This window comes from Sorex araneus, chromosome 5 (genome assembly GCF_027595985.1).
Source record: "Sorex araneus isolate mSorAra2 chromosome 5, mSorAra2.pri, whole genome shotgun sequence".
NCBI classification, from domain to species: domain Eukaryota; kingdom Metazoa; phylum Chordata; class Mammalia; order Eulipotyphla; family Soricidae; genus Sorex; species Sorex araneus.
The window spans coordinates 212,070,326-212,085,878 of record NC_073306.1 but is presented as its reverse complement, the minus strand read 5'-3'; the positions used below and the strand labels follow the sequence as shown (position 1 = coordinate 212,085,878).

The 15,553-nt window shown below is 38.2% G+C and overlaps 1 protein-coding gene across 2 annotated transcripts in view; it reads right to left on the bottom strand.

Moving 5' to 3' along the window:
• CCSER1 (coiled-coil serine rich protein 1) overlaps positions 1 to 15,553 on the bottom strand; it is a 912,102-nt gene that overhangs the window by 309,342 nt on the left and 587,207 nt on the right. For both annotated transcript variants that reach the window (XM_055140485.1, XM_055140484.1), the window contains exon 11: positions 7,885 to 7,929. In XM_055140485.1, the coding sequence (XP_054996460.1) occupies positions 7,885 to 7,929 (45 nt within the window). The remainder of the gene's footprint in view (positions 1 to 7,884; positions 7,930 to 15,553) is intronic.

The following is a 15,553-nucleotide window of genomic DNA, read 5'->3' as shown; positions in this document are numbered from 1 at the left end:
GAGCTAGCGGCACCTACGCTGCTGAGTACCTCGAGAAATTAATAAACAGCAGAAAATGAGTCTTGAGTGTTAGTACAGGAGGTAAAGTACCTGCGATTCATACAGACACCCAGGTTCAAGGCCAGGCACAATCGCTCACCTGAACCCCACCTAAAGTGACCCCTGAGCACTGAGACAGGGTTAGGTCCTGAGCAGAGCCAGGTACCTCACCCCCAAAAAGGATACTAAGACTGAAAATGATGAGATGATGTTAGGAAGTGGTATGTAACACCAATTGTTTCCATTTATGGAGTACTCTTACTTAAGGAACATTAAACATGGTAAGTGACCCCAAAACAAAACAAAAACAACAAAAAAACAGCTATTTCTTAATGGCAAGCTATAGCCCACTAAAACATAGAATCAATCTACTTATAAAAGCAAAGTTACTTTTCCTCAACTTTTATATATTAAAAAGGATACAATATAGACCAATATGTATTTTTCAAAACCTGCAGTTATCTTATGAAAGAAGCCATTGTTCAAAATCCTACAGCAACCAAAAAAAGGGAAGGCGAAATTTGAAGAGGAATACAAACACCCCGTGTATTTTGAATATTGAACAATAGAGAAAACACAATTAAAGGAAAGTTTGCCGAACATGTAAGAATATGTATGCATAGATATAAAAGCGGTAGTGATCCACTTATTGCTGAAGAGTTATTATGTGAGACACAAAGTTATAAAAATGTTATCTTCTATAATTTTAAAATTATAGAAAATTTTAGATTATAAGAGAACAATAGTACTTCAGTTTTTTATTTATTTTTTTGCTATCATTTCCAGGAACAATATGTGTTTTCTAATTTCAGTCTTATTCTTAGAAATCATGTATTTTATCTCCTTTATTCCTTAACAAACAAAAATTAATATATCCAGGCTCCCTTGAACAAGGGAAAAGTAACAATGGATTTTCTCATTTTAAACAATAAAAAACCAAGGCATAAAACAACATGCTTAACATTTCTAATTGCCATCTAAATGGAAAAATAAATCAATGGTTCCATTTTAATATTCCAGGTAACCTAAGTCATCTGAAATGTAGAATGTCCTTTGTCTCATTCTTTGAATTTTTTCCCTTTTGGGGCTCAGATTGAAAGATGACTTCTGGCTTCAAATAGAAATGTGTAATTTGGGGTCAGGAAGAGGGCACAGGGAACCAGGTACGCACTTTGCATGCTGGGAAATTTTGGTCAATCTCCAGCACCATGCATCCCACCAAAGACTGCTGGGTTTGGCCACACAGACCCCCAAGCACAGCGGCAGAGCAGCTGGCGGTCTGAAGATCCAGAGGGACGATGCGTTCCTGATCCTGTGTATTGACCCACAGGGAAGAGTGGCCAAGAATCACTGTCAAGGCTCCCTACACAGTGCTCATAATGCCCCCACCACAAGCAAACATATGCCAAGGGACAGACAAGAACTCTGTTCAGCTACATTATCACAGAGGTCCACTAAAAGGATAAAGCAAGTACTCCATTTAGAAATATTGTCTACGCAGATGACACTGTAAGGAGAAAATCCTTAACTATTGTTTGATTATTTAAATATAAAGCAAGTCGGCAAATTATTACATTTAATAATTGACTTTTAGTCTACAATTTTTAAATGCTCCTGATGAAGTTTTAGAAGTTCATAGTACCTATGATTTATTTCATGTTCTAATTTTAGGGAGATGAGCTGGGGGTCACACCTAGTGCTGTTCACCGGGTATTCCTGGCTGAGACTCAGGTGTGACCCCTGGATGTGCTCAGGTGAGCACTGTGGCTTGGAGCCAGGGTCAGCCACATGTGAAGGAAGCACCTTAGCACTTCCACGATCGATCTCTCCGACCCTCTCCTACTATTTCTTACTGTGTTTTTTTGCAGGTAAGATAGTGACCCAATAAAGTAAAGCATTCCAGACAAGACACAGATTGCCAGGGGTGCCCACAATTTTCTGGAGAATGACACAATTAGAAATCATCTATTTTAAGGATTTGAAACATCAACTTTTTCCTAACTATGTATCTATTAGAGTCTATCTCCTCATACTTGCTGGCCTACAACTAAAAGTAGGCTTTTTGGTATTATTGGCATGGTCAGATATACTGTAATTTTTTTCCAAACATCAAAATAGAACTTTTCTACTAAATTGATAAATATATGAGAATGGTGTTTTGGTCATATTTGTTCAGATTTACAAGGAATTATTTTGTGACTTGACCTAAAGTGTTATTTTTTTTAAATATGCTTTCCTTTCAGATACAGATCCACAACATGTTTTATGAAGGCATAAATTTTTTAAATGTGCTAATTTTAGTTCTTTATTCAAAATTTTCACTGAAAAGGAAAAGAATATTTTCACTTCTTTTGCTCATCAATTTATGAGACGTGAGTTCAGCGTGTTATAGGAAAGAAGTGCATTAAATGTCAACCTTTTTCAACGATGAACTCACGAAACATATTATCATGTAACACAATGTTACTTCAAAAATAAAAATAAATAATTTCAGACCCTCTCCCTCAGGACCACCAATGGGAAGTGGGGCAGAGACCCGAAGCACTGCTCGTGGCTCTTCTCCCGAGATTCAGCAGCCCGTGCTGGCTTGCCAGGGAGCACACATCCAGAGAGCATCCAGACTCCAGCCCCGCCCTCAGCACCTGCAGAGCACCAAGAGTAATGACCAAGCAAAGGAAAGCCGTCCTGTTGGAGGGTGACAAAGGTAGACGGAGACCCCCCAGTGACCCCAGACCTTTTTCATCTTCCTGTAGAAAACATTAGGATAACAATAATACCAAATTTTAATGACCTGAAAAAGACACATGAAGGGGGAAATCAGGGAATTTGAAGAAAACCTGCTGGGGGAGTGAAGGAACCCGTTGGAATAGAAGCAAAGGGGGTAGAGAACAAGTGAATGCAGCGAGTGGAGAAAGCGTAACAGAGAGTCAGGAAGAGCCTGTGAGAACCACCAGCCGGAGAGGAGACACCACAGGGGACAAAGAGAGAAAACACAAGGGACCTGAAGGACTTTGTCGACCATTCCAGGGGGAGCAACCTTCGGTTCATAGGGATTCCAGAAGAAGAAAGACGGGCAGGGGAAGAATGGCTGGCTGAAGGAATACAGGTGAGACCTTCCCCAGGTGGAAGAGGAAGACGGGCGACTTCTCAGTGAGGGAAGGGCCTCAGCCAGAGAAACCCGGACACCTCGTAACCAATCCGACAACAACCAAAGATAGAGACACGCTCCTTACAGCTCAAGAGAAAGGCAAAACCACACATGCAAGGGGAGAAACCATAATTTTCTCAGCATATTTGCCGAATAAAACTTGACTAGCAAGAAGAGTCAAGAGTCAAGTGTCAAGAGTCAAGTCAGGTTGGTGTCTCTATCTTTGGTTGTTGAAGGTGACACAGCAACAGTGATCACGGTCACTTAGGTGGGGGGGGCATGGAGTGACTTTGTATGCTGCCACCATAAACGTTAAAAGTATTAAAACCACCTAAATTATAACAGCACTGTAGCACTGTCATCCTGTTGCTCATCAATTTGCTCGAGCGGGCACCAGTGACGTCTCCACTGTGAGACTTGTTGTTACCGTTTTTGGCATACCGAATATGCCACAGGTAGCTTGCCAGGCTCTGCCATGCAGGCAGGATACTCTCGGTAGCTTTCCGGGCTCTCTGAGAGGAACGGAGGAATCGAACCTGGGTTGGCTGTGTGCAAGGCAAACGCCCTACCTACTGTGCTATCCAGTCCAAATATAATAGATTTTTTAAAACTTTTTTATTGAATCACTGTGAGATAGACCCTAGTAAGGCTGTTCATGATTGGATTTCAGTCATACAGTGCTCCAACACCAGTCCCTCCACCAGGCACATTTCCCAGCACCGGGGTCCCCAGGTTCCCTCCCGTCACCCCCTACCCGCTTCCTGCCTCTATAGCTGCCAGCTCTCTTCTCTCTCACTCTCTCACACGTTCTCTGTCTCTCTCTGTCTCTGTCTCTCTCTCTGTCTCTCTGTCTCTGTTTCTCTCTCTCTGTGTCTGTCTCTCTCTCCTCTTTTGGACATTGTGGTTTGCAATATTGATAGTGCAAGGTTATCAAGAATATCCCATACCTACTTCAAAATATTACATAGTTAATACTGATGATTGGGCTTACCCCCAGTTCTCTGCTTAGGGATCTCTTGGTGGTGCTTCGAGGGACTAAACACAGTGGCTGAAGGCCAGCTGGGGTGGCCCTGCACAAAGCCAGCCCCCGAGCCTCTGTGCGGTATACTTGGATTGTCTTTGATCATCTCTCCAGTGCCAGAACCACTACCCTCTCCACACGGTCACAGTCCTAAGGCCCCACTAACCGCCTTCTCTCACGTTAGCTCCCACGTTCACTAGAATTCCTGAGAACATAGTTGAGCCTAATGCAGGTGTCTATACATGATCACTGATTCTCTTCATACGTGACTTGAGGTTTCATATGTGTATTAAAAGTTGAGACAAGATTTTATGAACATTGCTGCTGGGGTAGTTTTAAGGTAAAGAAGTATATAATTCATTTAAGTATATATAATAAATAATATATAATAACATAATAAGTAATCTGTGATAAGTATATAAGCATGTACTAAAATTAGTATACACAAACACACATATGAATGTTTAATAAGTTAATAAATCTGTGCTTTGTAAAATATAGTGCTTTAAGAAAATAGTATAACTCAACATTATTTACACTAAATAACAAAAAATGTATAAAATAACAAAATCCTTGATGAGAGAAATGTAATAATTTATCTGTATGTCATACCCTATATGTCATACCCAGTGAATTCTTTCTATAAGTTACAAGCTCTTACTGGGAGGAAGAAGTTTGTTTACAATCAGAAATATCAATTAAATGCTCATATTTTGAGAGCATTTCACTAATCTCACTCTGAGCTAGAGGGGGTGGCAGTTCTGGGGATGAAACCCAGGGTCTTTCAGGGACAAACCAAGGAGCTGAAATTGCAATTTTTGGCTTGTTTTAGGCCCACACCCACGGGTACTCAGGGACGACTCCTGACTCTTTACCGGGGAATGAGTCCCAGGCGTGCTCAGGGAACCATGGGAACAGAATTCTGGCTAGTTGCATGCAAGGCAAGGGCCCTATTGTCTCCGGTGCCTAAGGCCACTTTTTAAGCAACCCTGTCTTTTCTATTTATCCCTTGCAATTTATGCATACATAACGCACGGATGACTATACAAGAATAAGAATACAAATATAACTATGTTCTAAATGTAAAATAAACCTATCAAATATTTTCAATAAAACAAGTGATTTTGGTACTACCCATGTCTATTTTCCTCAGAAAAGTAATTTATATTTTAATCACTTCTTAATTTATAGTTTTATGCATCATGTAATATTCTAATCTGGCCTTCCTGTATAACAATGAGCATTTTAATAGTCTGTATTGCTTAGTTAAATAGGATATTGCCTCCTAATTCAGTTTTCTGTGCATAGTCTAACTGTTGTCATTATCTCAAGTAAGTAAATAGGACATTTTTAAATGACACTTCCTAAGCCTTCTTATAAATATTTGGTAATGAGCCCTAATGTCACATCCATCAACACCTATTGGGAACACCTGTCATTTGAACTAACACAAATTAATTCATCCTAAGAAGTAATCGCTGTTATTAAGTCTTCATCAATCACAATAGCATTAGGATGAAAAATTCAAGAGAGTGTTTGAGGAGGAGTTGCTAAATCCACACACTTAAATGCAGTACAACCAGATGTATAATGTGTATCTTTTCATTGTGCACATAGAATAGAGATACGCAAAAAGCAATAGGAAAGGAATGTGTCCAGTTTTCTAAGCAAAATCCCTGAGGAAACTGACGTTGTAACTGCGTTAGTGGTGGCCCGCTCAACAGCAAATGAGACTGGACACAGCGGTGTCCACAACGTGCTCCTAATATTCTGACACCTCCCTAAAGTCTTACCATAGGCTACAGTGGCCTTTATCCCACAGCTATGACTAAAGAGAATCCTAGCATGCCTCGTAATGCTCAGAAAGGAAGTGAAGTCATTGTTTCATATTTTAAACATGAATTTTACTTCCCATTCCTTGACTGGAAAATGAGCGAGAGATTACTTAAGTATCACTAATATGATGGCCTCATCGTTTTCACGAGCATTCCAATAATTTCAGGGAGAAAGTCCAAATTAACGATGCTCATATATGCAGATGAGTATATTAAGCTGTAAGTCATTAAAATTTGGCCTTCACAACAGCTATAAAATAATTTCAAAATAAAATTAAGGAAAACACATGGTTTACTTCCCTTACCTATTAGTACACTTGTAATAAGAATAAATACAGAGAAAATTTAAAAATAAGCACAATATTAAAATCACTTAAAAAAGAACCAGTAGCCTTGTATAGTGTCATGAAAAAGTACAAAATTTTAACAAAGTCATTCAAGAATTTTACTTTTCTTTTGCTGTGGTGTTACATGAGTATTTTGATTTAAGCTCTTTTTGAGACACCTAGTTATTATTGGACTAGGATTCAGGAGTGAAAAATTGGGTAACTCCGAATTATTTGTCCTTAAAGTCACTGATTCAGCAAAGATAACCGGCAATACTTCTTGGGTGTGAACCTTCCTTTACGAGGTGATGAGTTAGGTTCTTTCTCTAAAGATATCCGTTTTTATTCTTGTCTGAGAAGAAGCAGTTACTCGCACAAAACCAGAATGGTTCTGAGGTCTTTCTTACACATAATATTTTCCTCTTGCTCTGTCATCACTGACAACCATATCTTTATTGCTGTTCTATCCTAGAACATAAAAACATCTAGGGATTTTTCTATATCTCACCTTCCCCAGCTATTCTACTAGCATGAACCAGCAAGTATGAGTCCATCCAAAAAAAAAAAACACAAATTCTTATAGATGGAAAGCAGGAAATGAAGGGAAGCAATCTGAATAAGAAGTTTTCTAGAAATCCAGATTCTTAAAGTACAAAGCTGAAAATCACAAAATCAAGAGAGGCCAACAATATTTAACCAATACATATAAGTCTTATTTTTCCAATAAAAACAAACCATAAATAATGACAGAGATAGGACTTATTTGCACAAATCACCTTTGCCTCTAAGGACAACCCAGAATAAAGTTACCTTTTGGACAACAGGGAAAAATATCACTTCACTGAATTAAGCATTCCACCCTCACCACCTCCCCACTCAGAGACTTTAATCAGAGAATTAAGTTATAAGAATTTATATATTTAACATAGAAATAACTTTTATCGAGGCTAAATATCCATGTTTAGTTAGATTAGAAAAGAATAACACATAATATATGTGAAATGTGTTAGTTGTTACTAAAGCTTCCCCATCTTTATGAAACATTTAGGATGTACAATAATTAAAGTTTTATGATTTACTGCTCTTTTCAGAGCAACCTCCCACTATTAAATAATTCATAGCATACTAAGAGCATATACAGTGATCTTGGAGATTAGAGTGGAGAATTCCAGATGTCACAAAATGTTTGAGTTCTTAGAAACTTTCTGATTTCTCAGTAAGCCTTTTAAACATTGCATTATAGTCTACTTGAAAGGGCATTCAGCCCTAGTAGAGGGCCTTGTTGCTGTAAAAATCCACTTTACTGGAAATAACATTTGCCTAAGCAGAAAAAAAGGTTCAGAGGAACATGCACAAATATATCACATAAACAGGTCAATGAGTTTGGTTAGATGAATAGAATGTGTATATGCAAAATTCTCCGCACACACGTCCGCAAACACCACCATCACCATCACCGAATTTATCAATGCTGCAGGCATTTACTTTCTCGCCCCCCTCCTTTAGATGTCTTACCTCTCTCCCTCCTTGTACGGAGTCCAGTCTTTTCAGATTCAAACCCTGAAATTAAAAGATACACATGTAAATGTGGATAAAGAAGAGCTAACTAGAGGGTAGAGAAATAGTACTGTGTGTCAGCCAGGCCAGGTTTGATCCCTGGCACCCCTAAGGTACCCCAAACCCACCACAGGTGATCCCTGAGCACAGAGCCAAGAGTAAGACCTGAGCACCACCAGATATGGTAAAAAAAAGACCCACAAAACAGAAAAAGAAAATGCTGAAGTGGTACACAGAGGATATACGATTACAGTAAACTCCTTCACTATTATATCTGGTGCATCTTGCAGACTAAACATTAAAAACGAGGGAGCTGGAGCAATAACAGAGATGTTAGAGCATTTGCTTTGCATTCACCCAACCCAAGTCTGATCCCTGGATTGGTTTCCTGAGCACACCAGGAGTGATTCCTGAGTGCAGAGCCCAGGAGTAACTCCAGAGCATCCCTGGGTGCAGCTCCAGAACCAAAATTAAAAATAAATTCTTTAAATTAAAACAAACATAAATCAAGTTGGCGATCATCTAAAATGTATCCAGGATTCCATCCTCCGATGAGCTATTCCACTGATTTTATTATTACAAACTGCTTCCTACACCGAAGGGAGAAGAACTTAATACCTCGCCTCCACTCCCAAATACTATGCTTAATTAAAGGGAAAACAAGGTCATCTTTCTCTTGGCAAGACCTGTGCAAAATGTACTTATGTGCAAGAAAAAGAATCAAAGATGACGATTCTCCCTGTCTCTCTTCACTGGGAATACCCCCATTTAAAAACCCAATAATGGAAATTCGGGTGGGGGTGATGTATGTCCAGTTGAAATGCGATGAAAAGTTAATCCCTGTTATCTTCTCTCCTGCAGCCTCCTGGAGGTTGAGAGGCAGTATGACAACGCAGTAAAATCACCTGATTCTAGTTTTTAACCTGCCTTCCCTTCCTCTCTCTTCAATTCCAATTTCCTTCTCAGTCGTTTCCCCTATCTTACGCATTTATTATCAATTTACAATAGAACAGATATCGTGCAAGACACCAATGAGATCAAAATAAGTAATAAAATGGCCCTTTATCTGAGACGCTGCTGAGTAAGAATTCCATTTCCACAGATTCCTGGTGGCCCACACGCATGCGGAAGCAAGAGGAGTATGAAAGGTCTGAAGGAATGGGGACGGCTTAGCTGGCAAACCCTGTGAGTCGGGCACAGAGGGTGGCAAGCAGGAGCTAAAGACTGACTGAAAAATCTCTCAGGAGAAGACATTTGGATGTGTAGTTGAAGCAAATGCTTAATTTGAAAGCAATTTATTTTTTACCGACGGGGCTGTACTCAGAGGCACTCGGGACTTCCTCCTGGCTCTGAAGTCAGGGGTCACTCCTGGCAGCTCAGGGACCAGGTGTGGTGTCAGGGATTGAAAGTGGTTAAACCACCCACAAGGCAAGGCCCCTATCCAAGGTACCCCCGGTACCGTTGCCTCAGCTTCCATAACTGTGTTTGGGGGTGAGGTCACCACAGTCTAGAGTATACATGGGCAGTGGATGGGGGGAACCTGTCCTTCACAATGATTACTGTGAATGTAACGTTTAATGATTAGTGTTTCCATTAATGAACAATGATTAATGCTTCCAAGGACTGGAGCGATAGCACAGCGGGTAGGGCGTTTGCCTTGCACACGGCCAACCTGGGTTTGATTCCTCCATCCCTCTTGGAAAACCCGGCAAGCTACCGAGAGTATCCCACCCACTCGTCAGAGCCTGGCAAGCTTCCCATGGCGTATTTGATATACCAAACACAGTAACAAGTCTCACAATGGAGACGTTACTGGTGCCTGCTCCAGCAAATCAATGACTACAGCGCTACAGTGTTACAGTGCTAATGTTTCCAAAATTGTCATCATGTTACAAAGATTTCCCTACTTTTTTAGGAACCGGAAGTCAGAAATCAGAGTACCCAACAGTCCTTTCATGGGGCTGCTCTGCGTTCCAGTATGAAAAATTACAGAAAGCTATCTGATATCTCACGCTCTGGCAAGTCCACTGTAATGATTTCTCCAAAGTATTAATAAATGTTTATTATTTAAATTATTTAATAACTTCTTTTATGACTGAGCATCTTTTTCAACTTAAACTCAACTATAAAGGCATAAGAAGGTGTCAGAAAGAAACCTTAAATAACATGGAGCTCAGTATGTTCATTTGACTGATAAGAGAACTGGGAAGAGGGATGTCAGTTTCTAAGCACAGTATCCAGTGCTTGAACACAGTAGGTGTTCTGTGGAGGGATTCCGGCATATTCTCCCAGTACGACCCTAATCTAAGACTATCTTTCTTTAACCAAATCCTTTCAGTCAGTCCATAATAAATCTTTGTAAAAATAAATTTGTAAAAATAAATGAGAGGATCTTTATAAAATCTACAGTCTCCTACTGAACTATAAAACATAGTTTGTTATTGGTGCCAGCCCGTGCTGACTTTTAACGGTAGTTTAGGATATTGTGATTCTGGGAGAATAACTAATATTCAACGACAATGGAAGCAAAGAACACGAAGACTGGTATCTCATAGGAAGCATGCCACTTGAGGGGGCTGGGTGGTCAAGGCTTACGGTGAGTGAAGAGTTCAACAGGAAGAAGACCGTAGTGATGAGAGGTGGTAAAATGCTATGTACAAAACCCTATCTGCAATGGTACCGTCAACCACAGTGCAAGATAGATATATGTGTATATACATATATATACATATATATACATATATATATACACACATATATACATGCACATAGTGTGTGTGTATGTATGTGTACCTGTGTAGGTATGTATACATATTATATAATTTATATATATATACTTCTTATATATTTATATACATGAAAGGATTTATGTGCTTTATATACATGAAAAGATTGGTGTTAAAACATTGTATGCCTGAAAATCAATATTGAGTAGATTTGTAACTTCATGGTGACTACATAACATTTTTTAAATATTTAAAAAAATACAATGAATGATAAACATGTGCATAAGAAATGAATGATTAAATAACTCATTTGGTGAATACAACTAATTCCAGATTTCATTAAAGTTCGCCAAAACCACATCACTTCTACATATTAATGAAACAAATGCAGGGTAATAAATTCTGGGTTTTAAATACATTTAGGCTTTGAAATAACTTTGGCAAAAGTTTAAGTAAATGAGTTTGGATTCCAGAGTTCCTGATTTCTTGGAAAGAAATGTGAAATTCAATTGAAATATTTCCTGGGGCAGATAAAGATTAAAAGAAAATTAATGTTACTTTGTGGGCACAAATAGCTTTTCATAGAGTTTGCCTGTGATTATCATTGCTGTAGGCTAACTAAAATATTAAACAAGTATAGAACTTCTATGCCTCCAGTTTTCTAGAAGTTCTCATCTTAGAAACAAGCATATGTTACATTATTTCTTCTCCAGAGTCTTGTGGTCCTTATATCTTATGAGCATATATACAATAAAGTTGAGTCAAAAATGGAATATTTCCAGGGCATAGCTAGGTGGTTATTTTTTTTATAAAGGTGTCTGTCTGTTACAGATACAAACTAATCAGCTACACAGAACATCAACTGGACTTTACATAATGTTATTTCTGACAAAATCTAATTATTAATTCTTAAGTAGGAAATTAAGACACACGGAAAACAAGAAACACTAAATACTAGCAATGAAAGGTGCATCAGCATAGAGATCTCTCTTGGTGGCCAACATCAAATCAACTGAATTTAAAAGGCATGGACAGGCTGAGCAGCTAATGTGCAGATGTGGCGTTGTGGAATATTTGGAAAGTTATTTCCATGGGAGAAGAATAAAGAAGAGGCATGGTGGTGGAGGGTTAAAATTAGTTGATGCTGGGTATCAGTTATAATATATATGTGAGGAAATGTGAATCTTATTCCTAAACATACAGTATTGTAAAACAGTGGTACAACTATGTTTTAAAGAGTCAAAAAGAAATAAATTTTTTTCTGGAGATATAAAATTAATTATATCTATACTAATTAATATATAGATAATATAGATATAATTAATTATATCTATAATATATAAGAGAGTCTCTTGCCCGCATGCCAAGCTGTCTTCCCTGGGGCCCCTCGGAGGGGATGGTCTCCAGCTTACCTCTCTGCCCCGAGCAGAGCTCCCAGCGGCTGAAGACCACCAGAACCTAGCCAGAGCCATGCTCAAGGCCCCTCTTCACACGTTCGGACTGGCCTCACGCATGAAGGTACCGGCAGAGGAACCCAGGTGTGTGTAATCTCATCAACAGCCAACATCCAGAGACTTAAAGCAAGCTCCCAGAAGTGATATCTTGTAGCCTACTTCTCCCTCTGGGAGAAACTGGCAAGCCTCTGAGAGTTTCCTGCCCACATGGGACAGCCTTGCAAGCTTCCCATGGCGTATTCATATGCTAAAGCCAGTAACAAGCTGGATCTCATTCCCCTGACCCTGAAAGAGCCTCCAATGTGGCATCGTTGGGAGGGCCAAGCCGAGAGAGACGTCTAAGATCTCAGGTAAAGGACGAATGGAGAGGTTACTGAGCCCGCTCAAGCCACTCCATGATCAACAGGATTTCATGATCATGATAAAATTAATTGATCATTTGTAAAATAAACTTCAGTTCATATAATAAAACAAACATAATATATACTAAAGAATCTCAAAATGATTAATTCATAATAAAATATGATTGCTCCAGTATTTCACCTGAGGGCTACAGCGATAGCATAGCGGGTAGGGCGTTTGCCTTGCACGTGGCCAACCCTGGTTTGATTCCTCCAGCCCTCTCAGAGAGCCCGGCAAGCTACCTGAGTATCCCACCCACACGGCAGAGCCTGGCAAGCTACCTGTGGTATATTCAATATGCCAAAAACAGTAACAACAAGTCTCACAATGGAGACACTACTGGTGCCTGCTCGAGTAAACCAATAAGCAACGGGATGACTGATACAGTGAAAAAATGATTATCTATTTGTCTAAAATCTCTAATCTCACTCCTATCTATATCGCAAACCTATTATTTCATTAAAGAATTGGATTTTCTTAGTTGTCCTTGGAAAACTCAGGTATTCTTCTACCAAAGGTTTTTTTCTAGGTGTTTATCATAATAAATACTCCTTCACTTGGCAAACTTCATGATAAATTCAGATAATTTCTTCAATAGGTTTATATCTCAGCTCTACAAACAGTCTATCTAATTTTATCACTGTAATTTATACTTCAGGACAGTGCCTCATCCACTTTCAGGGAAATTCAAAGTCTGCAATATACAATAAAAGTCCTTGATGATAATAGTGGTGGTTGTGGTGTACTAAATGTCTCCTTGTTGGTATATTTCTAAATTATCCACAATTTCCCAAACAATGTCTGATGCATGGCTAATAATATATTAATACATCTTGATTAAGGAAATCTTTCCATTTCTACTCATTTATATAACTATTGTTATACCAAATTTATACTACAAAATTATATTTGTGAATTGTTTAAGTGGTGCTGAGTTTAGCAATTTATAAGATAATATAAATTCATTTGCTTCTATTAAAGTTGAATCAACAAAATTTTTTGGGATTAATTAATTAAATTAATTAAATTCAAATTTTTAATCCTTTCAGTATTTTTTTTTGCTACAAACTGTGAATAAAAACATTTCCTCATTTCTTTTTATCCTAGGGGAAATAACCTAAAATAAAGCTGCAATTTTTGACAACTGGATATTCTAGCAATAGCCAGGAATAAATCAGCAATTTTTGACTTCTGGATATTCTAGTCAAATAATTGTGATTCTATTCTTTTGGACCAATACATTAAGGTCATTGAAAATACATATATATGATGACATTTTATAATTTTGCTTTTCAAAATTTCACCTGGATCCTAGATATACTTATATGAAAATATAATATATTTAAAGAATTTTTTTCTTCCAATATCAAATTTTGAGTGCAGAGAACAATGACAGGTTTCAAATGATTTCTACCAGAGAACCAGCTGTGTGGGGATATTTTTAAACTACTTCCTTAAATTTTAGTGTCACCAAATTTTTACATAAATATGTTATTAGGTACTAAATTAAAACTTGTGAAAAATTAGAAGCTAATTAGCAACCCATGTCTACATGTATTTCTTTAATTTGTCTTTCTAAAGCACAAAACACGTGGGAACACTTCTCTTATTTGCTTCTCTGCTTTTCACTCAAGTCTCCTAATTCTGAAGTTTAGAGACATGTAGTCATGTATGTGCATGTTCGATCATGGAGGGGAAAAAATTCTTTTAATCATAAAAAATAATTTGAAACCAAAAGAATATACTGTCCTTTTTATTACCTGGAAAATATGCTAAAGAAAATATGGTGAATTTTCTTCACCTTTGGTATGTCAAAAACTGTAGATTTTTCCTATTCAGACTTTGAGGAGAGTGTGAGGCTGCAGGTACAATATGTCTCTATGCCATATATTTTTTCTATTTTTTAATTGAATCACTGGGTTTGATTCCTCCATTGCTCTCAGAGATCCCGGCAAGGTACCAAGAGTATCCCACCCACAAGGCAGAGTCTGGCTAGCTACCCGTGGCATATTCGATATGCCAAAAACAGTAACAAGTCTCGCAATGGAGACATTACTGGTGCCCGCTCGAGCAGATTGATGAACAACGGGACGACAGTGCTACAGTGGTACTATGTTCTTGATTGCATTTCAGTCATACAACATTCCAACACCCCCACACCAGTGTAATTTCTCAGCTCCAGTGTCCCAAAGTTCCCTCCCACCCCATAAAGTCACCCCCCAACCCAGTCTGTCTCCATGGCAGCATACACCATATTTTAATGGATTTTAATTTAATTTTTAATTTAATTTTTCTCATTCGCTATCTTTCCCTAGTAGTATTTACATAATTTCTAGTAATTGTAGCCTAGGAAATCATGTACATATTCCCTTCAAAACTAATGAATATCAACACACTTGTTCACACATATATGCATGTTCACACATATATTTGGCTCGAGACTTAAAAGTATTAAATATAAAGTATTTGAGGAATTTAAGGGATTATCATTCTGTGGTGAGAAGCCATTAGTTGCAGAGTTAAAATAATCTTCCTGAAGATGTATAACGAGACACTTTGAACACAGGTTTTCTACTTTAAGAGTCACCACACCACCAAAATGTACCTAAAACAAGCAACAGGCAGAATAAGACAGTTCATTATCTCCCCAATGTTGTGCATGTATATCATGCCTAGAAGATTACATTCAATCCTTCTATTTGTAACAAATAGCATTTTTTTCACACATATTTAGAGTTACTCACTATTACTTCGTTTCTTTTAATCAAAACAATTCTTTAAATGCATGAAAATCTTTAATCACTTGAACCTACCACTTTCTCTCTGTCACTCCTTAATTTTCCTTTGTTATTTACCATAGATTCCAGGGCACAGGATTATCACCTTTCTAATGCAAATATCCTTTTCTTTTGCTGACTTTTTCTTTCTGCATCATACTTTTCTAGCAAGGCATAAGCCCTGTGTATCCTCGATGTAAAGAATGACTACACCTAGCAACGAAGCGTTGCTAGAGAAAAATCAGTGTTAGGCTTCAATTTGTAGTCA